This window comes from Emiliania huxleyi (genome assembly GCF_000372725.1).
Source record: "Emiliania huxleyi CCMP1516 chromosome Unknown EMIHUscaffold_165, whole genome shotgun sequence".
Classification (NCBI taxonomy): domain Eukaryota; phylum Haptophyta; order Isochrysidales; family Noelaerhabdaceae; genus Emiliania; species Emiliania huxleyi.
The window spans coordinates 76,787-103,311 of NW_005200931.1; the positions used below are offsets into that span (position 1 = coordinate 76,787).

The following is a 26,525-nucleotide window of genomic DNA, read 5'->3' on the forward strand; positions in this document are numbered from 1 at the left end:
GCCCAACAGTTGGGGTTGCAAACTCGAGAGAGATTTAACGCCTCGAGCCTACGTCAACTAAGCCATTGCCCGGCGCGGGTGCGGGGGCGGCGATCGCAGCTGCTGAGCCGCCGCCGCTGCGGCCAGTGGTGCGGTTGGCCGAGGCGGAGGCGATCGTCGGGCGGTATCTCGCGCCCGGCGGCGTGAGGCTGCCTCCGGCCTTCGACGTGGCGCAGGCGAGCGCGAGCGTGGAGCGCGTCGTCGCCACAAAGTCGCTCTGCGCCGCGGCGCCGACGGAGCGAGCTAGCCGAGAGAGGGGGGGGGGGGAGGTGCGGGGAGATGCGGGGAGGCACGGGGAGAGATGCGGGGAGAGATGGGGAGAACGTGGCGCCGACGGAGCGACTCGCGTCCGCCTATGCTGCCTCTCGGCGCCATCTCGGCGCCATCTCGGCGCCATCTCGGCGCCATCTCGGCGCCATCTCGGCGCCATCTTGCTCTAGGAGAGGCTCGCGCGGCCAGGCGTGCTCGGGGCGGTGGAGTTCCTGCGAACCAGGCGGGCGAGGCGACGGCCACCCTAGTCTATGGAGTGACTCTCACTGTCATCGGTTAATGAATCATCAACCAGGCGGGCGAGCAAGGCGACGGCCACCAAGCGCGGGCTGGACATGGCGGCGGTGCGGACGGTGCGGGGCGACAACAACCTCGTCACCTCCACGCTGCACCTGCTCGACCTCTCCGACGACCTCCTCACGCCCGGCTACCGGCTGCGGCTGCGGCAGACGCGGCTGCCGCTCGCCGACGGCGTGGAGGTCGACTCGAGCGTCGACGCGTTGCGCCGGATGGCGTATTCGGCCGATCCGGCCGAGCGGCGCGTGGCGGCGGCCCGCGCCACGTATCACGGCTTCAGCGCGTCGATCCGGTCTGTCTTTGCCGCCCCTACGCCGGAAGTTGCGTCGGCGCAGCTGCTCGCCGAGGAGCCGGCCGGCGGTTTTTGCGCCGCGCCCGAGCGCGAGGAGACGGCCGAGGGGGGGGAGGGCGGCGGCATGGAGGGCGACGCGCAGGTGCCCGAGCTCGAGGGTGCTCCGTCCGAGTCGGGGGCCACGTCGAGGTCGACATGCAGCCGAGAGGCAGCCGAGAGGCGGCCGAGAGGCGGCCGAGAGGCGGCCGAGAGGCGGCCGAGAGGCGGCCGAGAGGCGGCCGAGAGGCGGCCGAGAGGCGGCCGAGAGGCAGCCGAGAGGCGGCCGAGAGGCGGCCGAGAGGCGGCCGAGAGGCGGCCGAGAGGCGGCCGAGAGGCGGCCGAGAGGCGGCCGAGAGGCGGCCGAGAGGCGGCCGAGAGGCGGCCGAGAGGCGGCCGAGAGGCAGCCGAGATACCCGACACATCCAGCCGACACGTCCAGCCGACACGTCCAGCCGACACGTCCAGCCGACACGTCCAGCCGACACGTCCAGCCGACACGTCCCACAGGTCGGAGGCGGAGGAGCCGCCGGAGGAGGAGGGCGAGGATTGCTCGCGGCAGAGCGGCCCTCCCCGCCCCGCCGGCGTGCCCGACGACGCGGTGCCGCTGCCCTCCCAGAAGCAGAGCGAGCTCGGCCTCCCCGACGGGTGGTGGTGGGTGGACTAGACGCGGAGACAAGAGGTCTCTGTGTGCAAGCCTACACCCCCCCCCCCCTTCCCCCCTCAGCCGTACGTATTCAACCGCATTCCGCTGTACTCGCTGTGTTCGGAGCCCGTTCGCTCACACCCGTTCGTTCACACCTAGGTATGTGAGCCGAGTTGGCTCGCCGGACGGCCGCGCCGGCTACCGCTACTCCTGCTACTACAGCCCCGCCGGCGCCTGCTCTCCGCAACACGCGCGCGTGAGAATTGAGTGAGTGATCAATCATGAATGATTGATGGCTAGGCGTCAGCTTCCGGAATATGCGCGACATAAAGAAGCATCTCGACGACACGGCGGAGGCCGACGCAGCCGCCGCCGCCGCTACCGCCGCAGCCGCCGCCGCCGCCGCCGCTACCGCCGCCGCCGCTACCGCAGCGTGCGCCGCTGCGACGCGCGCGAAGCGCAAGTCGCCGCAGGGCGGCGGGGCTGGCAAGAAGCGGCGGCAGGCCGAGGCTGCGACGCCGGTCGCGGCGGCGGGCGCGGAGGTCGACTCGGCGGGCGAGGAGGCGCCCCATGCTGTACAAAACTTCACTATCACATTCTGCTGTGCTATACCACACTATGCTACGCTAAAAGCGGCACCCTGCCCTCTTACTCCTTCTCTAGGCCGAGGGTGCTGGCGCCGAGTCGCCGGCGCCGGTCGCGCCGCAGGGCATGCGCTTGCTCCTCCTCCGCGCGCTGGTCGTCGGGGAGAAGTCGCGCGAGGCGATTGTGGAGCACGCGCTGTCCGAGGAGCCGGACCGGCGGCGCGACTCGAGTCTTCATATTCGCTAACTCCATTCAATGTATAAAAATAAATGGTGTAGGACCCGGATCGGCTGCGTAAGTCGCTGGTCACGCAGCTGGGCCGCGAGAAGAGCGTACAGGCGCCGCTCTGGACGCAAGACGGCGGCTGGACCTTGGGTACAGGGAGAGGGGGCAAAAGCGACGGTGCCACCTACTTGCTCACGGCGGAGGGCGAGGCTTTTCGCGAGCACGCCAGCGCAGGCACGCCCGGCGGCGGCAGGCGTGCGGAAGCCGGCAAGGCGCGGCGCAAGGCCCGCGGCGCGGCGTCTGCAGAGGCGGCGGCGGCGGCGCTGGCCGACGGCGGCGTGGCGGACGAGGAGTGGCTGGCGGAGGGTAAGTACGTTGGTGAGGAGCTGCTGCGGCAGGTGCAGGGCCCACCGCGAGAGGGTACCCTGAGACATACCCGAGGTGGACTCCGAGATGCAGTCGAGATGTGCTCGAGATGTGCTCGAGATGTGCTCGAGATGTGCTCGAGATGTGCTCGAGATGTACTCGAGCTTGCGCGCTGCGGCAGGTGGAGGGGCACGGCGAGATGCACGCGGTGGTGAGGCTCTACCTGCCGCCGGGCGAGGGCGAGGGCGAGCCCGCGTTGTGGCGGATCGAGCACGACGACGGCGGCGGAGGAGTTGGCTGGCAGGGGGTGAGAGGAGCGTCTCTTCACACCTGCAGCCGTGAACAGGCGACGAGGAGGATCTCGAGGAGCACGAGGTGCGAGCGGCGATGCGCCGGCTCGCGGCGGCACGGAAGGAGGAGGAGGCGGCCCCGCCGATGTCGGAGGAGGAGGTGACGGCGGCGGTGGAGGCGGAGGGGCTGACTCTGCTGCTGGACATGTCCAGGACACGTCCATGACATGTCCAGGACACGTCGTCAGGCGGAGGGGCTGACTCTGCTGCGGTCGGAGAGGGGCAGCAGCGGCTTCACGGGCGTGCGCGTTAACAAGCCCGGCAAGTGGGCAAAGGGGCCTGCAAAGCTGCGCGGGCCAACCTTCACAGCGGCGTTCTCCGGCGCACACACGCGCACCACCGCGCTCGAGGCGGCTCTCGACTACGCGCGGCACTTGCAGCAGCAGGAGCAGGAGCAGCAGCAAGCGCCGGTGGAGGTGGTGGGGGAGGGGGAGCTGGAGGGGGGGGAGGAGCCGCTGCTGCCGGAGGGGGTGGAGGTCGGCGGTTTCTGCCTCGCGACGGCCCCGGACGCCTGGCGGAGGCGTTACAAGGCGGTGCTTTTGAGCGTGCGCTCCGCTCGCTGCTACTCCGGCTTGCCGCTGCACGTCAGGTTTGTCGGCTCCGAGGCGGGCGAGCCTCTGAACCGCCTGACGGCACCGCGCCGGGCGCAGAGCGGCGTCTGTGTCGCTTGCCACGTTCTGAGCTCCGCTCTGTGCCGCTGTAGGCCCCAGCTGTCGCGAGGGCTTTCCTTCCCTTGAGCGAGGTGTCGGCTTGGGTGCCGCCGGAGCAGCGCGAGGATGCAGTTGCCGGCACTTCGAGCGGCATGCTTGAGGGCGGCAGCAGCGCGAGGCGGAGGGCGGCGCCGCAGCGTTTCATGGCACCGCCCTCCAAGCCGGCAGCCCAGGTGACGGAGGCGGAGGGGATGCAGCTGCACTTGTGCAGCACGAACGACACCGGCTACAAGGGGGTGAAGCGGGCCTGGAGTGGCCGTTTTGACGCGAAGCGCAGCATTGGCGGACGCACCGTCCACATCGGTCGCTTCGACACGGCGGTGGAGGCGGCCGTTGCGTACGCGCGCCACGCCAGCCAGCAGCAGGCCGAGCCGCAGCCCATTGCGATGGACGTGGACGGCGGCGGCGACGGCGAGGAGCCGGCGGCGGCTGCGCCAGCGGTGGAGGCCACGGTGGCGCCGGTGGCGACAGAGGCAGAGGGTTTGCCCCTCCACCTTTCGAGCAGCAGCGCCACCGGGTACAAGAGCGTGTACGAGGATACTATTACGGGCCGCTTCTGCGCGCAGCACAGCGTGGGCAGACGCAGGTTGAACTTGGGCCCCTTTGACACGGCGGTGGAGGCGGCAGTGGCGTATGCGCGAGCGGTCGGCGTGGCTCCGGTGGCGGAAGCGGAGGCGGAGGCGGAGGCGGCGGAGGCGGCGGAGGCGGCGGAGGCGGCGGCAGGGCAGCGGGGTACGGCCACGCAGGAGCCTCTAGTCGCGGAGGCGGAGGGTTTGCGCTTGCATCTCTCGAGCAACAACAGCACCGGCTACAGAGGCGTGCAGCAGCGCCCCTCTGGCCGCTTCCAGGCGACACAGGGTGGACGGAATGTCTCCCTCGACATCTTCGACACGGCGGTGGAGGCGGCGGTGGCGTATGCGCGGGCGGTCGGCGAGGCTCCGGCATTGGCGACTGAGGCAGAGGGATTGCGTTTGCACGTCTTGACCAGCAGCGCCACAGGCTACAAGGGCGTGCGCAAGCAGGCATCGGGCCGCTTCCGGGCGGAGCACAGCGCAGGTCACGGAAAGCAGAACTCGCTCGGCATCTTCGACACGGCGGTGGAGGCGGCGGTGGCGTACGCGCGCGCTGTCGGCGAGGCGCCGGTGTTGGCCGAGGCGGAGGAGCAGGCAGCAGAGGCGGAGTGGCTAGCCGAGGCCGAGGCGGAGGCAGCGGAGGCGGAGGACCCGCAGGCGGCGGAGGCGGAGGCAGCGGGGGCGGAGGACCCGCAGGCGGCGGCGGCGGTGGCGGTGGAGGAGGCGCTGATGGAGCCGCCGGTTGAGCGCGACCGCGCGACCACCGACAACAAGCTGTGGATGGGCTCTTTCGACCGCGGCTGGCGCATCCGCGAGCGCTACCGCGGCAGCGCCAAGAGCGGGCATTGGAGCTACGTGAGCCCGACGGGCGACGCCTTCAGCTCGGCTGCTGAGGCGATAGAGGGCGCGGCGGCGGCGGCGGCGGCAATGGCGGCTGCGGAGGCGCCTCAGATGGAGGGGAGTGCAGCGATCGCGGCGGCAGGGGCAGTGATGGCAGAGGTGTCGCCGCTGCCTGCTCGCCCGTCCCGAACCCTGCGTGCGCCCCTCCCACACCACCACACCCGACGCTTGTCCTTGGCCCGCCCGCTCAGGCGCCGTCGAGGCCTTCGCCCGCGCCGAGCAGCAGCAAGAAGCGGGGCGGCGCCAGTGCGGGGCTCGCGCCGCCCGCCAGCGAGCGGAAGAAGCCGCGCTCCCCACACCGCTCCCTGCACCTCGGCTGGTCTCCAATCACAGAGGAGCAGCGCGCTTCTCTCCGCGAGGAGGAGAAGGGGTGGCTCGGCGAGTTCGAGGCGTACTTTCGCGGCAAGCTCTCCCACAAGAACGCGCAGCAAGTGATGAAGCACATCACGCCCCTCGTCGCTGGCAAAGGCGTCGATTTCGGACCGGGCGTCGGCAACTTTCTCGCCGGCATCCCCGTCACCATCTCCTCGGACGTCGCCAAAATCCTCGACGCGCTGCACGCCGAGGGGAACGCCGCCGTGCGCGACCACGACGATTTAAAGGGCGGCTGGCACCTCCGTCACCCGCTCTACAAGCTGCGCGAGTTCCAGGCGCACAAGCTCGGCATGTGAGCGCCGCGTTGACTGTAGACCGTGCTGTCTGCTGTTTTTGTAGAGTCACGATCTCTGGCGCATGTCCTAAAAAGTAAGGTAAGCGGTGAGGTAAATTTCTCCGCGCCGCCCGCGTCGCCCGCGGCGCGGCCCGCGCACGGCCCGCGGGCCCGCATGGCGCGCCGCTCGTCGAGAGCGTGCCCAGCGGGTTGTGGAGGGCAGCCTGCCTCACTCAGAGCGCCGCCGACGCGGCGCGGGACCGCCATCGGCGCTGCGCGCGCGCGCGCGCGCTGCGCTGCTGCCGCGCACGCTAGGGCGGTGCCCACAGGACCCAAAAGAAAATAGCTTTCCGACTCAAAAAGGGACGCACGAGGCAAATGCCAAATCTGATGTTGGCCAGTTCCAATAGGAGCGAGGCCTCTTCCGTTGGGGGACCGAGTGAATAGGAAACGAGGGTTTCCCATTGTGACCCGCTCCAGCGCGAGCGTGACACTGCACTTGGCGCCGAGCGCCCGCGGCTCAGACCTTGTGCAGGCCACCCCTCGGTGACCACGCCGGTCCGGACCGATGGCGCTCGGTGTGGAGCAAGCAAGACCCCCCCCCCCCCCCATCGGCGCGCGCTCGCCATTCCAACGGCCGCCAGGAGCACCAAGAGGACTCCTCATGGCTGTGGTCAAGTGGGCTTCGACCGTCGTCCAGCTTCTCCAGCTTCTCCCTGAGCTCGGTAATCCGTCTCTGATGCGCATCAATCTGCAAGCTGAAGGAGGTCCTAAAGGTGTGGTTGCGGCGCCACGTCTCCGCTTCCTCGTGTAGCCGCTTCATCCGTATGAGTATGCCGTTCCGTCTGTTCAGCCTCGAAAAAAAATGCCTTATTTTCCAATCGCGGCAGGAGTGCCCGGCTTCGGGCTGAGTCGAACACCCCCTGCCGCTGAGTTGAACCTCGAACACCCGACTTGTATGGGCTGCAGCAGCAGCAGCAGCAAAAGCGGCGCGACGCCACCCGACGTCAATGCCTACGGCGAGGATATGGACGCCTCTATGCACGAGTACGACATGGCGCGCCGCACTGAGAGTTCCGCATGCACGTCGGCCCTCGCCCGGACCTGAGAGAGAGCGCAGCCGGGAATGAGAGACCGGCGCTCGCCCGGAGCTGCGAGAGAGGGCGGTTCTCACGGACCCGTGGCGTGCCGCCTGTGTCAGGACTCGTCCGTGCACGCCGACCCGCTCGGGTCCATCCCGGAGGACCACGATTTCGACTTGTGCGAGCTCCTCCTCGGAAGGATGAGCCTCGTGTTTGAGGACCTGAACGCGGGCGGCAGCGGCTGGATCGCGGCGTCGGCGCTCGAGGCCCGGCTGAGGGACGACACCGAGCTGCACGGCATCGTCTCCACCGCCGACGGCGGAGCTGAGGCCGTCTCCTCCTTCCTGCAGTCGCTGCTCCACGAACCGGCGCGGCAGATCTCGCTCGCGGGGCTGAACGAGGAGCTGCAGCACCTGCTCCAGCCGTGCGCGGGGGTGGGCGCCGACGCGGCGGAGGCGGGCGGCTGAGGCGAGCAGGCAGCGGGCCCCGCGGGCACGGCTGCAGAGCCAGAGGGAGAGGCTGCGGCAGGAGGAGGACGCGCCGCGTGTACCCTGTCTCTACAGGAGTGTTGAGGTGCGTGTAGGTCAGGGGCGAGCGAGGTGGAGATAGTGGGGGGGAGAGAAAGTGTGTGCCGAGAAGGCGTTTCAGGGGACTCATGGCATGCGCGTGTGTGTTAGGTCTGTGATTGGGGGTTGACGCGTACATATGAGCGATACCGGTAATGCCGTATAAGGTGGTAGTGCACGGGAGGTAACACTCTCTACTGATTCTCTACTCAAAATGGCAGACTGAGATTTCGAACGGTGACGGTATACACAAAAACACTGAAATGGAAAATCGGTTCAACACTATCTGCTTTTTTTTCGAGGCGCGTTCTTTATCATCGGGGCGCGCGCTTGTTGCAGCAGCCAAACCGCTCGATCGGCACTCGCCCGGCGGGCGTCGAGAAGCAGCAGCTCCAGCCCCACGCCTCGGCGCACTGGGCGCAGCCAATCGGGTCGTCCGGGTCGGTGAAGTTGTCGTATGCGTCGGCGGTGGCGGTGGCCATCAGAGGCGTGATCACCTGAGGTGGGGTGAGGTTAGGTCGGTTCGTGAGGCGAACTTCTCCACACACACAAGGTGGTGGGGCAAGGGCCAGGGCAACCAACGAGCCTCCGCAGCATGAAGAAGTGCAAGGCCCAGTGCGTGCGCACGTGTGCGTGCATGTGTGTGTGTGTGTGCATGTGTGTGTGTGTGTGTGTGTGTGTGTGTGTGTGTGTGTGTGTGTGTGTGTGTGTGTGTGTGTGTGTGTGTGTGTGTGTGTGTGTGTGTGTGTGTGTGTGTGTGTGTGGTGTGGTGTGGTGTGGTGTGGTGTGGTGTGGTGTGGTGTGGTGTGGTGTGGTGTGGTGTGTGTGTGTGTGTGTGTGTGTGTGTGTGTGTGTGTGTGTGTGTGTGTGTGGGTGGGTGGGTGCGTGCGTGCGTGCGTGCGTGCGTGCGTGATCGCCTTGTGCATGTTGACGACGTGCGCGTCGGGGATGCCCGGCCGCTTCGGCGGGAACCAGTTGAACCAGTACTTGTTGTGCCGCCAGGGGGAGAGGGCGACGTACGTGACAGGCAACTGCTGCAGGATCGCGTTGTGGAATATGAGGTACCTAGAAGGTTCCTAGACGGTTCCTAGACGGTTCCTAGAAGGTACAGCGTTGTGGAAGATGAGGTACCTGAGTCCATTGACCGGTGCAACCTCTCAAGTAGTGGAGAAGCAACTGGATCGCGTTGCTGGAGACGAGGCACCTGACTCCATTGACCAGTCCTCCTCACTGCATACACAAGTCACTGAGCGCGTTGCTGGAGGCGAGCCACACCCCGTGGCCGCGTCCTCATGCGTCCAGAACGGAGGCCGCTGCTTAGCGCGCAGCGTGGCGCTGAAGTTCTTGGCGAGCGGCGAGGCGGCGAAGGCGCGCACCAAGTCCGACGAGAGGACCTAGGTTGATAGTGAGGATGGATCGTAATTCATTACGACAGCACCGAGTCCGATGTGAGGAGGACTCTCGGCGGATCTCGGCGGGTCTCGGCGAGTCTGGGCGGATCTCGGCGGATCTCGGCGACTCGAGAGGGCCTGAAGCGAGCCGTCCGCGAACGGGAACGGGCCGAGCGCGCCGGTGCACTCCCCAGGGTTGCCCCCTCTCTCCGGCGCGACGCTGCCGCTGCCGCCGACCTGCGCCAGCAGCGACTGCAGCGTGGGCCCGGCGCCGCCAGGAGTCGGGCCGTCGTCGCCGCGCGCGCCGCACACGCCGTCGGGCACCGGGGAGAGGGGGCGCCACGCGCGCCACGTCATCACGCCTGTTGACTCCTCACCTCGTGGTCAGTGTCACTCATGAAGTGGCACGCGCGCCACGCGCTTCACACACCGTAGTAGTAGTGCGAGCGCCGCATAGCCTCCATCCGCGCCAGGTCGGCCTCGATGCGGCGCAGCGAAGGGAGCGAGTCGTCGTCCCACTTGGCCACCCAGTCCGCCTCCCACCCCGCCTCCCCGCGCCGCGCGACGGCGCGCTCCCACCAGGAGATCGACTTTTCGGCGACAGCGTGCGGCAGGTAGTCGCGCGCCGGGACGGTGAGAAGGTCGCCGTGATTCCGCATCTCCTCCTTCAGCGCCGCGGCGTCGGCCGCAGCAACGCCTCGCCGCCGCGACCCGAGGACGAAGATCACGCGCACGCCCCGGCAGCGCGCCTCGGAGATGCGCAGCTTCTGGCGGATCCAGACGCGGCGGTCGCGGTTCAAAGGCGCCGTGATGATGCCAACCAGGAGCCGCAGCCGCGCCGGCGGCGAGCACACACTGCTCGGCGCCGCGATCAGGCGCGAGGAGTGCGGTCGCGGCCGTATGCCGGCCAGGTCCCGGAGCGCCGCCAGTGGCTGCTGCGAGCATCGAGGCGGCGCGCATAGCCAGTACAGGCCACCAGAGAAGAAGAAGAGCGCCGCACAGACGGCAACGCGCGAGCAGCGGTCGGTCGCCATGCCAATGTCAACGTCTGAGCAGTCAGTCTACAGCACACACACATCGCCTTGCACGACCTGAGGGCTTTGGATCATTCAGTGAACACCGCCCTCCTCAGGGTTCCGGCTCCTGCCAGGTAGGGGGTCTGGTGGCGAGGCTGTACAGAATGCCGAGAGCATACTGAGCAGGCTGCCGTCGAGCGACGAGCCATGCTGGCTCGTCGCAGGCGATGAGATCGAGGAGCCGATCGGAGCGTCGCAGAGGCTGCCGACCACTGTCGTTCGCCCTCGGGCCCAGGGGTGGAAGGCAAGCTTCCTGGCGTTTCTGGCGAGCGTCCAGACGTCGCAGAGCATCCGGCAGGCGCGCAGCGACCCAAATTTTTGCTCACCGCACGGCCGTGCGAGCCGTCGGTCGGTGGTGATGGTCGGCGTCGGCGCGCGCCGACCGACGCGGCGGCGGTGGGCGTCATGTGGCGCGTTTTGGGACCAGACATTGTCCGAATTGCGGCGGACGTCCCTCGAGGTCGTGATATGTGAATAGTGAAAGTGCCGTATATTCGGCACAGAGATTTCTCGACGCGTTTGGAGAGACGAGAGTGGGTGTTTTCTTTCTTTTAGTCGTGCCACCTCTCCCGACTTCCCTGGTGAAGGTCGCCGTGCCCGAGACCCAGCCCGCGGCGAGCGTCGGGGACGCGGGGAGAAACGCCCGCTTCTTCACACCCCCACTTGCCGCACTAGACACCCTGCGAGAGCTCGGGGGGCCGCCGGCGGAGGCGGCGGGGCGCGCAGGCCGCCGGTGGCTCTAGAGACCGCCACTTTTGGAGGAGGGGCCGCCGTGGGGCTCACTCGACGCGCGCGCGCTTCGAGACGACGCGCAGCGGCGGCACCGCCGCCGCAGGGTCGCCGTTGAGCGGCTCGAGCACCGCCTGGGGCCGAGAGGGTGGAGATGGAGGCGGGTGTCGGCAACCCGCACCGAGGATAGGGTTCGGCGGCGGCGGCCGGACCGAGAGGGGGAGGGGGGGGGGGGGGCTGTCACCTTTTTGCGGCCCGTGGTGCCGCCGACCACGCCCAAATCCTGCACGGCCGAGCGGGCCGCCGGCGGCGCCGCGGCGGCGCCAAACCCGATCGTCGTCACCTGCGTGGGAGGGAGGGAGGAAGTGGAGCTGCAGGCGGGGCCCCGGCGAGGCCTCGCCCCCCGTGCAGGAGCCGCCGGCACCGAACCGTCCGTGGCGGCCGCGCCGAAGCCGATTGTCGTCGTCGCCTGCGGCGGCGCGGGCGGCGCACCCCCGCCGCCGGCCGCGGCGGCGGCTCCCGCCGCGGGCTGCGCGTACTCGGCCGCCCGCTCCTGTGGAAGTGTCTCGGGCGTGTCATTCACATCTCCCGGACGTGTCCTCGCGTGCTCCGGCGCCCGCTCCTCGATCTCGGCGAGGAGCTCGCGCAGCTCGGCCGCCTGTGGAGCAAGCGTCCCGGAAAACGTGACGACGGACGCGTCTCCGCAAGGCCGGGCTGCGCGCGCAACCCCCCCCCCCCCCCCCGGCTTTTCGGGCGGCGGGGACGACGACCAGGAGGGGCCGCCGCCGCTCGGGCCGGCGGCGGCGGCAGCGGCGGCGGCGGCGGCGGCGTTTTCAGAGCGAGTGACGTGTCCATCGCCGTTTAGGTCGGCGTCGGGGGCGGGGGGGCCCGAAGCGCCGCCCGGGCCGCCCGGGGCGGGGGGGGCCCCTCCCGCGGCGGCGAGGCGGAGGCGCAGCACGTCCGCCGCTTGCGTGTAGTGCTGCTTGACGTCCTCGCGCTTCTTCTCGATGAGCGAGACGGTGGCGGTGGCGATCTGGTAGTGGAGGTGCGCCAGCTGCCGGTCGTCCGGAGGCAGGGCCTACGCGCGCGAGCCGGACATGTCGCGGACACGCGCAAGCCAAGTCGCCGCCGCCGGCCGAACGGCGCTGCGAGGGCGGGGCGCCTTGAGCTTGAGCTCGAGCGACCGCTCCAGCTCGCGCACCTGCGCAGCGCGGCGGCGGAGAGGCCGGCGGCGGCGGCGGGGTCGGGAGGGGAGGGAGGCGGGGCGGGGCGGGGGGCGGGGGGTGAGGCGGGGGGGCGCGCGGCGGGCTCGCAGCGGCGGGCGGGCGGGGGCTGTTGCTGGTCTCACCGCATCCTCCCACATCTCGTTCTCCATCTGCACCTCTCCGAGGTACTCCAGCACCTCGGCGAGATCGAGCTCCTACAATGCGCCAGCGCTCGCGCTCCCGCGGAGATCAGCGCCCCGCCCCACCCCACCCCGGTGCGGCGCGCCCTGCCCGGCGCTTGCTCGAGGGCGAGCCGCGCCATCTCGAGGCACTGAAAGGCGAGCTCGAGGTCGTCGGCCTCCTCCTCGTCGCCCTCGCCGCCCTCCTCGCCCTCCTCATAGTCCGCGTCCCCCTCGCCGCCGTCGCCGCCGTCGTCGCCCTCGCCACCGCCCTTGCCGCCGCCCTCGCCGCCGCCCTCGCCGCCCGCGCCGCCCGCGCCGCCGCCCTCGCCACCCGCGCCACCCGCCGCAGCGGCCGGGTTGACACCGACCGGCGTCTCCTTTGGAACATTGCTGCCAAAGGGGTCGTCGGCCGCCTGCGCCTTACGCAGCAGTGCCTTGCCGTATTCCACGTACGCTGGTGCGCACTCGACCGCCTTCTCGCCGTGCGCCTCGACCCTGAGGAGCGCAAGCGCGGCGAGTCAGTCACCGCCGCCCGGGGCGGGGGGAGAGGGCGCCGAAGGTACGCGCGCCGCTGCTCGAGGACTTGGGCAAAGAGCTCGATGGCCGCATCCAGATCGCCAGCGGCGAGCGCGTCGCGACCCTGCTGCGATAGTGCGTCCGCCATTGCAAACGGCTCTTCGGGGGGTTTTGGCGCTTTTCAGTCGCATTTTATTTTTGCATTGGGCACACTGTTCTTCACCTACCAACCTACCTACATACATACATACTCATGCTGAAATTCTGGAAAAACCTGGCCGGGCCCTGCCCCCACCCCTACCTACCTACCTATACGATGATACTATACCAAGCTGAAGTACCGAATCCAAAGAGAGAGACAGAGTTGTGAGTCGTATTTTATTTTTTTGAGAGCGCCTTCGTTGTTAATACTGTTGCGGCCTAAAGTCTGTGCAGGTTGTCGGGGACACGATCCCGGCGTGAACAGAACTAACTGACGAATCCGCTCCTGACAGTCGCACGCGCCGCGCTGCGGCGCGTGCGACTGTCTTTGTTTCAAGTAAAAAGTCGAATAAGAGCGGTGTCGGCGTTGTCCCCGATTTTCTCCCCCGGACCGCCCGTCCGGGACCGCTCCGGGACGCACGCCGGCGAAGCACCATCAAGCTGTTGTACGGCCCCGGCATCGCCTCCCCTGGCTTAGCTAGAGTGAGAGATATTGTGCACATGGTCAGTCTCTAGAGTACAATATATACACTGACACTGAACCTCCCGGAGCTCGCCCCGGTCCGTCACGGCCATCCTCGGCCTCCGGAGGGCCCCCGGCCGCGGCGCGGTGCGGCGGCGTCACAAATCCGACCACAGAGCACCGGGACGCGGTCGGGCGATCTGAGGCCCGACTAGGCGTATGCATTGCCTATCCAGGGCTATCACCTGGACCTATCAACAGGCGCCTGCGGCGCCGTGGTCAGGAGCTGCTGTTCACACTCGCACAGACTTTGACACGGCACAGTAGTACAAACCCAATGGTCCCTTGCAAGCGGTCCTTCGTTGCAGTCGCGCACTTTTATTTTTGCTTGGGCACACTACCTACATACATACATACATACATAGTGTCCACCCTCTCAACTTTCTCTCTCCCCTGAGACTCTCTCTGCTCTGTGAGAGGGGCTTATATCGTAAAACTCTCTCTGCTCGCTCCGCCCTCCCTCTCCCTCCCTCCCTCCCTCCCTCTCACCCCCCCCCCCCCCCTCTTCTCTGCGGAACTGGGAGTTTACCTTGTGCAGGGCGTGAGCTGCCGCCGGACCCGAGGCGTGAACCATCGCCTTGGGCCCGTGAACCGGCGATATGCAGCGTGTTCTGCAGCCTTTGACGCAGGTCGCAAGAAGAGCGACTGCCACTCCCCGGGCCGGGCCCTGGCGAGCGGGCGCATGGCGCCCGACGCTCTGCCATGACCTCCGGGAGGTTGAGTGGCGACCTCGGTGAGGTTTACTTAGTTCGTTCTACGGAGGGACAGCACCTCCGGGCGGTTTTAGAACTTTGATCGCTACTCAAGCCACACAGAACACCCGCTTACTAGCCTACTTTTCAGCGTTTCCGGGCTCGCAAAACCCGGCGGGTGCAGCGGCGCAAGACCTCTCGGAGGTCGCAGGCCGACCTCGGGGAGGTCGGGGAAAAACCCCCGTTCGGCTATCTACTCGCTCCCCCGCTACTCACAGACACTACGGCTGTCACGGGAGACTCACAGTGGCTACTGAGACTGTTCACACGTGACGTTCACACCTGGGGGACCAGGGTGTATCCGCAACTCGCGCAGCTTCTCTCCTCTCCCCCTCCTCCTCTCTCCTCTCTCCTCCTCTCTCCTCTCCTCTCCTCTCCTCTTCTCCTCTTCTCCCCTCTCCTCCTCTCCTCTCTCCCCCCCTCTCGGTTACTCGATCGTGTTCGACGTCGTCGAACAATGTACGACGTCGTCGAACACAAGTGGAGAATGGCCGTAGCTCCTCTCCACGAGCGATTCAGAAGACGTACCACGACGATTCAGGTCTCTTCATTCGCCCGCCGTGGCGCGGCATTTTTGATTGAAACTAGCGCGAACAGGCCATTTTGCCTCAGATTTGCCCTCTGGCGCGATCTTCTCGCGTCGGCAAGCGCGCGGGCCAGGATGGGCTAGCCGGTCCCGCCACGCTGGACGGGCCAGCGGCTGGCACGCGCCGGCCACCCCGGCGGCGCGGCGGCCTCATCGCGCTCGTCGTCTGCGAGGCCACCGCTCGGCGTCGCCGCGTCCGACGGCGATGGCGCTTGGCTGTGAGGTGGGACGGCGGCATGGTGCGCGCGGACGTGGGGGTGGTGCGGGATGCGCGTGTCAGCAAGCCTAGTTTCACCTCCCCAACCCCGCAGGCGCGCCGACGTGCTGCCCGAGCGCGTTTGGAGGCAGCAGCAGCTCCTCGCGAGGCGCCTTCGGAGAAGTGCCACACCCCTTGCTGCTATCCCAGCCGCGCGCGAGTTGAGCTCCGATTTACGCTCTTTTTTGCACACGCCCGACGCTATTAGGTGACGATCGACCATCCTCCGCTAGCAGGGCTTCGTCGGGCGCGTCTTCGTCGAGCGGTGGTGCATCTCCCATGCTCCCACCCGCGCCCTCCTGGCAGCCCGCCCGCGGCCCACACCGACGCCCTCACGTGCTCACCCTAGTCGTAGGTGCGGTTTTTTCGCGTGCCCCCCGTCGACACGGGGCGCTGGGCGATGTCTGGGCTTGTCGCCGGGCGAGCTGGCCCCTCAGCCGGCCGCGGAGCGGAGGTGCAAAATCGAGGCGGCGCGGCCCCTGGCCCCTGCGCGCAGCCTGTCCGGCCGGCGCGCGCATGGTTCCGTAGCCCGTCTAGGGCCTCACTGACCAACTCCAGCGCATTTCATCAGAGTCCCGTGAGAGCGTCGAGTTACTCTAGTGATGGTAAACGAAAAAAGTGATTTGAATTCGTCCACGTACGGCTTCGTGAGTGGTTGGGGTGGCTGGCCTCAGGCATCCCCAAGGGAGCCTCTGCGGTGCCACATAAGCAGCTTAGTGATTGTCGAGACTTTAAAGTGTTTCGTTGGAAGAAACGCAAACAAGACAGACGCTACTATGGTCACCAGTAAACGAAAATTCGACTTTGAGGGACCATATCTCAAAAGGCTGGGTGAGAGCATAGCATTATTGTTGCATATTAGGCCACATAAGGTCAAACTTGACCCCACAAGCATCAAGAACCCGATGCTCCCGCTCGACTGTTTTTTTTCGGAGGAGGGTGTTTGAACAGTTTTTTTTCACCTTTGCAACGGTAGACCTGCCTGCCACCGGAGGCGCGCAAAATGGAGGCGATTTTGTCGTGGTAAAGCACAAGAGGGCCAGAACGGGGCGCCGCGCGCTCGGGAGCGCTCGCCGCTCGCAGGCCAACTCCTCCCCAGCACGGTGCGTGCGTGCGCTCAGGTTGAACTCGATGCCGCGACTTCACAGCCTCCGCCGTGAAGCTTCCAGCACGCCGAGGCGGACGCTTTCGGCGCCATGGTTTTGGCGCAGCGCTTCGCCGGCTGTCATCCCAGTCCATGGTCGCTCCACAACGATTCTCAGGCGTGCCCGCACGCTCCTCAGGGGAGTGGGCACGCCTCTTGCTATCCTGAAGCGCGCGTCAAGCCCGCTCGACCGTGAGCTTGCTCAGCGAACAGTTTTTCAACAGACGTTGAGCGACGGGCGTGAATCTCCCACACACTCGCCAACTCCTGACTGAGCAGGCCTAGTACCCACGTGATAGCCCCACTGATCCATCCCATGCGATCAGGCGCCGCTCGGACCCCATCTTCGAGCAGGATTCCTCGCGGCAACACAACTCGGCGCTCTCGATGTGCGCGCTAGGCAGTCTCAACGCCGATTACTGCCGAGCGCGCACGACTCGTCGGCGTACCGGCGTGCCGCTGGCATGCTACGCGACGGTGGAGGCGCGTGGGCTTGCTCAAAAGGCATGCATCTGTCGGAGAGTGTGCCGCAAGACCTGATGTGCCTCCGCTCCAGGTGTGTGGCAGTTCGATGGATCCAGCCCAGCGACCTCCACGTGACGATTGAGGACTGCTCTTCCCCTTCGGCCGAGCCTCCAGTCCCTGCCACCGTGCATTGGCGCCAGCGAGCTGCATTTACATCCCGCACGCGCGATCGGCAGTCGAGTTACAACCCGCAGCTGTGCTGTGTGCGCGCGCACTCGAAACGTGGTTCGGCGATCTCTCGGCGACCACTCGTCGACTCGCGCTCGGACGCGAGGTGCGTGCTCGCCTGCCTCCCCCGGGAAGGACACGGCCATTTCCAGCGAGATCTGTGGAATCATCCTCACCACCCTGCCCTCACGCCACCCAACCCGTCCGGCTGCTGCCATACTGGGACGTGAGTGCAATATTTGTGCTGCCCTCGCCATTTTTCAGTCGCATTTTATTTTTGCATTGGGCACACTGTTCTTCACCTACCTACATACATACATACTCATGCTGAAATTCTGGGAAAAACCTGGCCGGGCCCTGCCCCCACCCCTACCTACCTACCTATACGATGATACTATACCAAGCTGAAGTACCGAATCCAAAGAGAGAGACAGAGTTGTGAGTCGTATTTTATTTTTTTGAGAGCGCCTTCGTTGTTAATACTGTTGCGGCCTAAAGTCTGTGCAGGTTGTCGGGGACACGATCCCGGCGTGAACAGAACTAACTGACGAATCCGCTCCTGACAGTCGCACGCACCGAGGCTACTTTTTCAGTCCGGAAAGTGAGGGGTTTACTAATACTTAGTGCTACAACCAACAGGCCCGTGCCAGAACCACCGGCTGGGGAAGTACGGTCCGCCCGTCTGGCGTACGGTGCTACGAGGGCAATGCGGGGAGAAAGGAGGGTGAGGAGGGCCACCGGCGGCCGGGGACGCGGCGCGGGGCTGCTCCCCTCACCCGAGGCGGTCAATGCAGCTCAGTTGCTGCAATCAGGCTTTGGTGGGGGGGGCCCGGTCCGCCGTCAGCGACCGGGAGGCGAGGGCGGGAGCCCGCCCTCGTCTCAGTCACCACCAGTGAGGAAACGGCATCATCACGGTCGGCGCATATCGATGGAGGAGGAGCCAGCCACGCCGACCGACGCGAGGTTTGCTCGCGACGCTCAGATTCAGAGTGAGGTGCCTGAGAGCATGGCGCCGCTCGGCGAGGATGCGGGCATCGGGCCACTGCTGCAGCGGTTCGGCCTGATCACTGCGACTTTCATTCCCGAACGTATCGCGGACTTCAAGGCTGAGAACGCGCGAATTGCGTGGAGTCAGCATATGGAGGGCGCCGGTCTGATGATCGAGGTGGACACGGGCGGCGGCGCCAACAAGCGCCCGATCATTCAAGAACGGCCGCCATGGGACCGCATGAATTTTTTTCAGGGCCCGAATGACGTCGTCTACGCGGTGCAGGCTGCTTGAACTCCATGAGCTTCTCCTCCGCAATGCCAAAGTCGGCTGCGCTCGTTGCTGCGGCCGCGCACTCCTTGAGCCACTTCGTGTAGGGCTCGTCGGGGTGAAACTCGAGGCAGAAGCGTTCGAACAAGCCGAAGCGCTCGACGATTTGGAGGTGAGACTTGATCTTGGTGGTCTGCCGCGCCTTGCGAGCTGCCGCCGCCGCACGCGGGTTGCGCGAGGTGACTTCCTCCTCCTCCGCCGAGGGCTTGAAACCAACGACCCGGTCGTAAAGGTGGACTCTCGAGTCGGCTACATGGCCCGGAGTGGTCCCATCACAGGCCTTCCACCCGCCGTTGCCGTCGTCGCCGCCGGCCGAGTCCCACTCGCGGTGCAGCATGTGCTGGCGGCCCCAAACCGGTTCCTGAGTCGCCCGAGAGGCCCCGTTGGCCCGGCGCTGGGGTGGGGCAGTGGTGCGGCGGCGTCTCCGCGGCGGCATCGCCCCCGTACTTCGCCGTACTTCGAAATGGGGCGTGGTACGTCCTTGGGGCGTGCCAACCGGCGCAAAACATGTGGGTGGCCACCCTCAGCATCGAGGTGTGCGCCAAACCACTTCGGCGGCGCGCGCTCCCCTGTGCGTCTGTGGCACCCTCCAGGCCCTCACACCCCCCCGGCATGTCCAACGGCAAGGAGGCTTCCGTGCCGAGTGACGCGGCGGCCACGGACAGACCCAACGGCAGCGTCGGCGCCGCCTGCCAAGCGGCCGCGCGACAGCGAGGGTAGTCACCAATTAAAGGTGGGACGGAAGAGGCACACGACGGTGCCATCGCGGGCCTTCTACACCGCCCGCCGCCGGCCCAGGCGCGGAGCGTTACGGCGGACCTGCTTCAAACCCCAAGACGGAGGCGCTGAGCGAGATTCTGGGCTGCACGCACGCGCATGGCTGCTGCGAGAGCTCGGAGGCAGAGCTTGCTCGACGAGAGCTGCTCGAGCTCATCACTGCACCCGACGTTGACGTTGGTGGCGCGATCAAGCTCTTTCTTCACAGCCTCGCACCTCTTCTTCCCGTCGCACGGCTGTCGCAGGAAAAGGCAAATGACTCGGGTGAGGATGCGTCAGCACGAGTACTATTTCATCGTGCAGCGCAGGCTGGCTCGCCACTACTGTTGGCTGGAGCCCCTCTCCCGCCCGACGTCGGTGCTGGCGCATGACAGGCGATCACTGTATGCATCGTGCGCCTTCCTGTGTGTCGGTCTCCGCACAGAGCCGCACCATGGCGCATGGGTGTCGGCGTGTCGGCCGGGCGCGTCTCGTCAGTCGTCCCGTGCCTGTCCTTTAAACGGCATTTGTGTGGCCCGTTTTTTTGTGCATCGTTAGAAGTGCGCAGGCCTCCCCGAATTACACGTGCGATCGCCGCGCGCACACGACAGTCGACAGACGACACGCGACAGACTCGAGACAGACATGACAGACAGGAGACTGCAGACTCCTCGGAGGAGACCGCACACGACCACGTGAGGGGACCACCACTCCACAGGTGACAGACAGCACACTCTTACACACGAGACACACTGATGGGAAAGGACGGAGCGGCGGCGGCGGCGGGAGCGGTGCGCGGGCGGAGCAGCGACCGCCTAGGCGGAGCGCGCCGTCTCTGCGCAGGGTCGCGCGTCAGGCCGGGGGCAAGGCTCAAGCGTCCCCCTGGTGGCGGCGCAGGGAAACGCGGAGGCGGCCGGCGGTGGCGGAGACGCGAGCGTTTTGCACGCGACGAGGCGAACGGTGATGGCGCGGTGGGTGACGGGGCTAGAGAACACCCGACGCTCGCAAACGACGTCGGTGCTGGACGCCTGCGTAAGGGCCGCAGGGCGGTCGTGGTGGGGCAAGGCGGACCTGGCTGGGGGCCGGGTGCAAGGCGCCGGCGGGGAGCTCTCCCGGACTCATGTGTGCGAGCGCATGCCCTCCTACCTAATCCGCGCCTCACCACGCCGCTGCATAGTATGGCTTCCGAGGCTGAACCGCTCCGCAACGGTTGGTAGCTCGACCTGCACATTGACAAAGTGCGGTTACCTGTCAGTCGTCGACGTCGCGTGCGAGATCCAATATCGCCGGCCGAGCGATAGCAACCTGAGAGGATAGGGATCCGTGTCAGCATGCCGTAGCCGAGCAGTGCCGCGCTTGTGGCGCGCGCGCATTGGCTTCACCTTCGGTCTCAGCGCTCGGGCCGGCGCCGGGGGTCATGGGGCGACACTCGGTCACGCTCCGGCGCCCCGGGGGGGCTTCAGCGGGCAGTGCGCGAAACCACTTCGCATGGCCACCCGCGACCCCACTTTGGACGGCGAGCGCACTTGCTCACTTTCCGGACTGAAAAAAGCACCTCGCACCGCGCTGCGGCGCGTGCGACTGTCTTTGTTTCAAGTAAAAAGTCGAATCAGAGCGGTGTCGGCGTTGTCCCCGATTTTCTCCCCCGGACCGCCCGTCCGGGACCGCTCCGGGACGCACGCCGGCGAAGCACCATCAAGCTGTTGTACGGCCCCGGCATCGCCTCCCCTGGCTTAGCTAGAGTGAGAGATATTGTGCACATGGTCAGTCTCTAGAGTACAATATATACACTGACACTGAACCTCCCGGAGCTCGCCCCGGTCCGTCACGGCCATCCTCGGCCTCCGGAGGGCCCCCGGCCGCGGCGCGGTGCGGCGGCGTCACAAATCCGACCACAGAGCACCGGGACGCGGTCGGGCGATCTGAGGCCCGACTAGGCGTATGCATTGCCTATCCAGGGCTATCACCTGGACCTATCAACAGGCGCCTGCGGCGCCGTGGTCAGGAGCTGCTGTTCACACTCGCACAGACTTTGACACGGCACAGTAGTACAAACCCAATGGTCCCTTGCAAGCGGTCCTTCGTTGCAGTCGCGCACTTTTATTTTTGCTTGGGCACACTACCTACCTACATACATACATACATAGTGTCCACCCTCTCAACTTTCTCTCTCCCCTGAGACTCTCTCTTCCTGCTCTGTGAGAGGGGCTTATATCGTAAAACTCTCTTTGCTCGTTCCGCCCTCCCTCTCCCTCCCTCCCTCCCTCCCTCTCACCCCCCCCCCCCCTCTTCTCTCCTCTCCCCCTCCTCCTCTCTCCTCTCTCCTCCTCTCTCCTCTCCTCTCCTCTCCTCTTCTCATCTTCTCCCCTCTCCTCCTCTCCTCTCGCTGCAGAAACCACGTGTCGCCTCTCCTCATCCCTGCTCCCCAGCAGCGCACTCTGCACCTTCGGCGCCTCCTCCCCTCGTCTAGACACCCGGTGTACATTTTCAACGCATCGCCCCACATTCCATTCCACCGGTGGTAGCCCTGAGCGCAACCCTGGAATCCACACTTCCGTGAACCATTTGAAGAAGGCTCCAACCACCTGTTCCTTCCCTTCCGCATCAGCGTCATCGATCGGCTTTCGCAGACGTTGAAAGATGTCGTCACCAAATATCTTACGCGCATTCGCAAAACCAGCTGGAAGAGCTGACGGCGAGCGCGCTGCGGTCGCACGGCTCCCAAGTCATATGCCACGGCGTGCGATCTAGAGTCAGCACACGCGCCTCTGCTTGCATACACTCATACATTGGATTGTCATTGCCTGTGAGTGCGAGATAGGACTAGCTGCTGGCGGCTAGCCCCTGAGGAGAGTGACCAGAGACACCTCGCATGACCCCACACACGGTCTAGTCCGGCCTTGCGGTCGGCGGAGATTGCTAGAGGACGAGCAAGCCTGCTCTAGCCTCGCACGTTACTTCCTGTCGTCTGTTGTTTGTTGTGCCCTTGTTTGTTTCTCTTGGCACCTTGGAGTGCTGGGGGGGGCGACAGGAAGAATGTGGCCCTGAGTTATGTGTACGCCAACTCAGGGTGTGTGGCAGCCAGCTGGCTGTGTGTCTTGTGAGCTTGTTTGTGTCTGTGTGTCGTTCGTGCGTGTCGTCATCATCTGTCCTGCGTCCACCCATACCGCGTTGGTGTCCAGTCCGAGCCTGGCTGTTCTTCACCTTTCTACCTACCTGGGCTTAGTTGTTTGCCACACACACGCACCCCTTTGGGGTCACAGCCCCCCCCCCCCCCCCGCCCGATTTCTTTTCCTTGTTCTTTTCGGTTCTTGTTTTTAAAACTCCGTTTCTTGAGAGATTTTTAGCAATACCAATTCTTACTCTCTATGTTCTCGGGGTGCAAAATTCTTTTTTGGTGTACCTGTGTTAGTGCCAGTGCGCGCCAGTCCCGTGCCCAGTGTTGTGCGAGGGAGAGTTTCAAAATTCTTTTGTGGGGTTTATTTTCTTTTTTTGTGCCATTTGTAGTGCCAGTCCGAGCCAGTCTGCTGTGAGAGGGGCTTGTATACTAAAATTCTTTTTTTGTGGCTCTCGCTGGTGGGCCGCATTCACCTCGGTGCGCAGTCTACTTCGGCCGCAGCCACGCCCCATGGTTGAGAACGGCGTGTATGAGAACGGCGCGACCGACGCGGAGGTGTGGCGAGCAGCGAGCCAGTAGCGCAAGAGGTAGCGAGCGTGGAGGTCCCACCGCGGCACGCGGCTCCAATCGGCGTCGCTGGCCCCGCAGGACCCGCTGCCGCGGCCCGAAGAGATTGAGATCGAGACCGTCGACCTCTACCGCCACGATGAGGAGCAGGCGCGCCGCCACCGGGGCGATGGGATGTCTGCGAGGAGGGGACCGGCCATGTCACTCGCTCGCTCGCCGCCGCCGCCGGCGCGCCCTAAGCGGGCCCTGTCCCGGGCAGGCGTACGTGACGCTCATGTCCCAGGAGGTCAAGTCGCTCAACTTCGCCGCCGAGGAGAACTACACCGTGCGCCTCTGCAAGGAGCTCGTCGCGTACCACTACCCCGACGAGCTGCCGCTCGGCTCGTTCGAGCTGCTCGCGTCCAACAAGATCCGCTCCGACGAGGAGACGGTGGGGGCTCGAGATCACCCGAGATTAGAGTACTCGAGATTCCTGATGGGTGGGCTCCTCACCCCCCCCCCCGCTGGAGAGAGAGAGAGGGAGAGCAGAGAGAGGCGAGGCACGCCCCCAGAAACCGACGGCCCGCTATACACCCTCGCCCTCCGCCGCAGCTCGGCGAGGTCTTCAACGGCGACGAGTACTACTGCGACCGGCCGGACGAGGCGAACCCCACCCTGGCTTATGGTCCTGACCCCGACGCTGGCCCTAACGCTGTCCCCCACCCTCGCCATCTCCCTCGCCCTCACCCCCGTCCCCACCCTCAGGCGGAGGACCCGGACTTTGACTGGAAGCCGCGGAAGGAGCAGGTCAGTGTGGGCGCACAAGTGGCACATGCCGGACACAACGCCACTGCGGCCGGCGCGAGGACCATGAGAGCGAGCACGCATGCCGCCTAACGCTCCTCCCTCCTCGGTCCGTCTCTCCAGGTCTTTTCCGACAAGATGCTGATGCAGCTCTCAATTTGGAAGAAGGAGTGGGACGAGGAGACAAAGTCGTATGAGCCGGTCGGTCTGCATGCCGCACGGCGAGGAGGTCGTGAACGGCGTCTCTTCACGGCCGTGGCTGTGAACAGGTCGACCTGTCCTACATGCCGTACGGCAAGGAGCTGACCAAGCAGTGGAAGAAGCTCGGCTACCTCGACGGTGCGTTTTGGCCTCGCCCAAGACCGCCGCGCCGCCGCACCGCCGCCCCCTCCCCGCGCCCCTCCTTCCCCGGCGGCGCCCTCTCCCGCCGCGCCGCTCCCCCGTGCGACCTGCCGCCGCCAGCCGCCGCCCGAAAACGTCGTCAAGCCGTCGTCGACCCACTTTGCAATCGGCCCGGCTCGCTGCGGCTGCAGGCAAAAACATGCTGCGCGACGAGGGGGAGCTGATCGCCGAGGGCAAGATCACCGACCCGGACAAGATAGCAGACTACCGCAAGCGCGAGGGGCTGACGAGCACGCTGCGGGAGACGCGCGCGCGGCGGAGAAGGGGGGCGGGGGCAGGGCGGAGGGGCGGGGTGGGGTGAGTGCGCTGGTTGGGCGTTAGGCACCTGATTCGGAAGAAGGACGCGTGGGAGGCGGCGGGTGAGATCGAGAACAAGGACGACGTAGACGAGGCGTGGCGCACCACGGGGAGGGGGTGTGGCGGGGGTGTGGGATGCGGGGGAGGGGCGGCTGGAGAGGGGCGGGGGGTGGGGGGGGGGGGGGGGGAGCGGGGGCGGGGAGAGGCGTCTCCTGTGCTGGACCAGGCGCTCGCGTGGCTGCAGCGGCACAAGGAGAAGGACTACAACGCCGCGCTCAAGCTGCAGGGGCGGAGGGCCGAGGGCGAGGAGGTGGAGGTGGAGGAGGAGGAGCCCGAGCCCGACGACCCCGACGTCGAGGTGTACGTCTGCGAGCCGCCGCCCCTCCGAGGCATGTGACGTGTCGCGGCGCACAGCGGTCTCACGCCGTGGCGGCTCTGGCCGGCCGGAATAGCGGGGCGCCAGCCGCGCCGTCACGTGGTCCCCTCTCCGCCTCGCCCCTCCCGACACCTTTTGTGGACATGTATATGTGCGTCGTGTCGTCCGGTGCCAGGTCTTCTAGCGCTGTGGAGTCGTCTGTGCTATTGCATGCACGAGCAGCAACCTGCATGCGAGTCGGGATGTGTCGGGAAGTGAGAAACTACTCGTTACTCGAGTGAGAATGTGCAAACAGAGTGGTGAGAGTGCAGGCTGCGGACCTCCACCTGGCTACAGGCTAGCCACCTGCACGCTGGCAACACACCTCTGCAGGCTGCACGGCGCCAGCGGGCATTTACCATTTTATATGTTGCACGAGTGACGAGAGACGAGTATATACGCAAAATGCTATATGGGCCAGGTGTAGTTTATTTTTGCTTGGCCGGCCCTCATCATGAAATTCTGCAAAACCTGGCCGGCCCCTGCGGTGCCCCTTCCTACTCTACCTACCTACCTACCTACCCTACTTATGGGAAACTAAAAAAGAAATCACCGGATCGTGAAGGTGGGGTACCATACCGACTGAAGTGATGGTTGGTGGTACTCTCCTGCAACCACAGTGTCGCGGGGCGGGGTACCGGATGGGTGGCATTGAAGCCCGAGGGGTGCGGAAGGCGCACGGCGGGGGCCCCGCCGGCCTCGGGGTGAGGGTGAGGCCGGCCGCCGCCACCGGGGGCCGCCGCGCCGTAGAGCGGCCCGTCGGTCTTCCTACCGGCGGTGCGCGCGGCCGCGCTCGGAGGCGCTGATTGCTCGGCCGCGCGGGGCCGGGTGACTCGCCCGCTGGGAGGGTGGTGCACGGGGTTTGCGGCGGGGTCCCCAACGTCCCCGGGGCGGCACGCCCGGCGTGCCGCCGCGCCGCGCGCCAGGGCGGCCCTGATGACGGAGAGCTCGGGGTGCTCGGTGTCTCTCTCTATCGTGTCGAAGAGGTGGCCTGCCTCCTTCTCGAGGTCTCGTGCTCGTGCCTTGTCCCGCAGGGTCCGGACCTGCGCGCGGACGTGCTCGAGCTCCGCTCGCATCTCCGCGAGCTCGGCGCGGTCCGCCCGCCTCTCGGGCCTGAGGGACGTGCCGTCCAGGGCGACGTAGCGATCTCCCTTGTCTGAGGGAAGATCGCCTTCCGTGTCTGCCCCCTTTCCCACAGCCCGCTGCGGCGGGGTCACCGCGCCGCGCCGTGCGACGTGCTTGTGCGTGTCGTGCAACGCCGGGGGCTTGCACGTGCGGAGGGCACGCACCCCGGGCGCGGCGCCCGCCTGGACACCGCCGTCCAGGGCAGCTGGCGTCAGGAGCGCTCGGCTCTGCAGTCGCGACCGCTCCCCCTCGAGGGTACCCTTGCCGGGTGCACCGTACGCCTTGTCGCTCGACGGTGGCGTGAAGTGCCACCGCGCGTCGTAGTACCACTGCGTGCCGTGGCCTCGTGGCTCGTGGCGGGGGTCGTGACCCGCGCCGAAGGTCTCCTTGGCGTCGTGTGCCACGTGCATGCCTACAGGAGCGTGCGCCCCTGCAGTGCGGATCCCGACTTGGCTCGCGACGCTCGCGTTGTCGTCACGATCCGGTGCTCCGGGGGCCCATGCCCTCGGTGGGTCGTCCGACCCCATGGTTGTGTAGTTTGCCTCGGCGTCTCCCGCCGGTGCGTTCCCTGGGGCTCCCCGCAATGGGGAACCCACGGCCGATCTCGCAGCCCATGCCGCTGTATCCAGCCCTCGGTCGGTCTCGAGGTACGCCCCCCATGGGTCCGCTTCGACGAGTCCGCCCGAGCCGTTGGGCTGGTAGGATATATGGTTTGCCTCGACGTTTCCCGTCGACGCGCTCCTCGGGGCTCCCGTCGATTGGGAACCCACGGGCGATGCCGCAGCCCATGCCGCTACATCTAACCCTTGGGGTTGGCCATGCCCGTGCGCCCCCTGGGGGTGCGGCTCGGGCCAGCCCGGGTCGTTAGACCCGGAGGTTGCGTTGCTCATCGCATCGTCGTCCCC

The 26,525-nt window shown here is 66.4% G+C and overlaps 8 protein-coding genes across 8 annotated transcripts in view; 5 read left to right on the forward strand and 3 right to left on the reverse strand.

Annotated features, from left to right (window-relative positions):
• EMIHUDRAFT_230580 (hypothetical protein) overlaps nucleotides 1-2,411 on the forward strand; it is a gene marked incomplete at both ends in the record, with an annotated part of 5,041 nt that extends 2,630 nt beyond the window's left edge. Inside the window, 4 exons of the mRNA XM_005784991.1 lie at nucleotides 63-250; nucleotides 605-926; nucleotides 2,054-2,122; nucleotides 2,244-2,411. Coding sequence (XP_005785048.1) covers nucleotides 63-250; nucleotides 605-926; nucleotides 2,054-2,122; nucleotides 2,244-2,411 — 747 coding nt within the window. The remainder of the gene's footprint in view (nucleotides 1-62; nucleotides 251-604; nucleotides 927-2,053; nucleotides 2,123-2,243) is intronic.
• A 313-nt stretch (nucleotides 2,412-2,724) lies between these two features.
• EMIHUDRAFT_456008 (hypothetical protein) lies at nucleotides 2,725-4,467 on the forward strand (the record flags this gene model as incomplete). Its single annotated transcript, XM_005784992.1, has 6 exons — nucleotides 2,725-2,788; nucleotides 2,938-3,037; nucleotides 3,103-3,224; nucleotides 3,295-3,738; nucleotides 3,810-4,202; nucleotides 4,329-4,467. Coding segments are annotated over exons 2-6 (1,179 nt in total), but the record flags the coding sequence as incomplete, so codon positions are not given.
• Nucleotides 4,468-5,152: 685 nt separating this feature from the next.
• EMIHUDRAFT_423736 (hypothetical protein) lies at nucleotides 5,153-6,048 on the forward strand. The gene is made up of 2 exons (XM_005784993.1): nucleotides 5,153-5,387; nucleotides 5,480-6,048. The coding sequence occupies exons 1-2, from the start codon at nucleotides 5,169-5,171 to the stop codon at nucleotides 5,957-5,959; spliced, it is 699 nt and encodes a 232-aa protein (XP_005785050.1). The 5' UTR covers nucleotides 5,153-5,168; the 3' UTR covers nucleotides 5,960-6,048.
• Nucleotides 6,049-7,899: 1,851 nt separating this feature from the next.
• EMIHUDRAFT_112215 (hypothetical protein) lies at nucleotides 7,900-10,010 on the reverse strand (the record flags this gene model as incomplete). The annotated part of the gene is made up of 5 exons (XM_005784994.1): nucleotides 7,900-8,082; nucleotides 8,521-8,650; nucleotides 8,861-8,979; nucleotides 9,214-9,338; nucleotides 9,407-10,010. The coding sequence occupies 5 exons, from the start codon at nucleotides 10,008-10,010 to the stop codon at nucleotides 7,900-7,902; spliced, it is 1,161 nt and encodes a 386-aa protein (XP_005785051.1).
• Nucleotides 10,011-10,831: 821 nt separating this feature from the next.
• On the reverse strand, nucleotides 10,832-12,832 carry EMIHUDRAFT_456009 (hypothetical protein; the record flags this gene model as incomplete). The annotated part of the gene is made up of 8 exons (XM_005784995.1): nucleotides 10,832-10,915; nucleotides 11,026-11,064; nucleotides 11,365-11,439; nucleotides 11,527-11,859; nucleotides 11,944-11,982; nucleotides 12,130-12,201; nucleotides 12,273-12,663; nucleotides 12,732-12,832. The coding sequence occupies 8 exons, from the start codon at nucleotides 12,830-12,832 to the stop codon at nucleotides 10,832-10,834; spliced, it is 1,134 nt and encodes a 377-aa protein (XP_005785052.1).
• Nucleotides 12,833-19,452: 6,620 nt separating this feature from the next.
• EMIHUDRAFT_364367 (hypothetical protein) lies at nucleotides 19,453-20,234 on the forward strand (the record flags this gene model as incomplete). Its single annotated transcript, XM_005784996.1, is given in 4 exon segments — nucleotides 19,453-19,531; nucleotides 19,583-19,609; nucleotides 19,625-19,941; nucleotides 20,086-20,234. Coding segments are annotated over 2 exon segments (162 nt in total), but the record flags the coding sequence as incomplete, so codon positions are not given.
• Nucleotides 20,235-22,541: 2,307 nt separating this feature from the next.
• EMIHUDRAFT_112218 (hypothetical protein) lies at nucleotides 22,542-24,477 on the forward strand (the record flags this gene model as incomplete). Its single annotated transcript, XM_005784997.1, has 7 exons — nucleotides 22,542-22,586; nucleotides 22,858-23,028; nucleotides 23,343-23,384; nucleotides 23,505-23,582; nucleotides 23,651-23,823; nucleotides 24,105-24,165; nucleotides 24,307-24,477. The coding sequence occupies 7 exons, from the start codon at nucleotides 22,542-22,544 to the stop codon at nucleotides 24,475-24,477; spliced, it is 741 nt and encodes a 246-aa protein (XP_005785054.1).
• Nucleotides 24,478-25,022: 545 nt separating this feature from the next.
• EMIHUDRAFT_230590 (hypothetical protein) lies at nucleotides 25,023-26,147 on the reverse strand (the record flags this gene model as incomplete). The annotated part of the gene is made up of 3 exons (XM_005784998.1): nucleotides 25,023-25,032; nucleotides 25,075-25,103; nucleotides 25,437-26,147. The coding sequence occupies 3 exons, from the start codon at nucleotides 26,145-26,147 to the stop codon at nucleotides 25,023-25,025; spliced, it is 750 nt and encodes a 249-aa protein (XP_005785055.1).
• Nucleotides 26,148-26,525: the final 378 nt, after the last annotated feature.

What these genes read in the sequence shown, in the direction of transcription:
- EMIHUDRAFT_423736 (XM_005784993.1), top strand. Translation starts at nt 5,169, where the DNA reads ATGGGCTCTTTCGACCGCGGCTGGCGCATCCGCGAGCGCTACCGCGGC. An exon ending in CAGGGGCAGTGATGGCAGAG is followed by an intron (nt 5,388 to 5,479) that starts GTGTCGCCGCTG and finishes CCGCCCGCTCAG; the next exon opens with GCGCCGTCGAGGCCTTCGCC.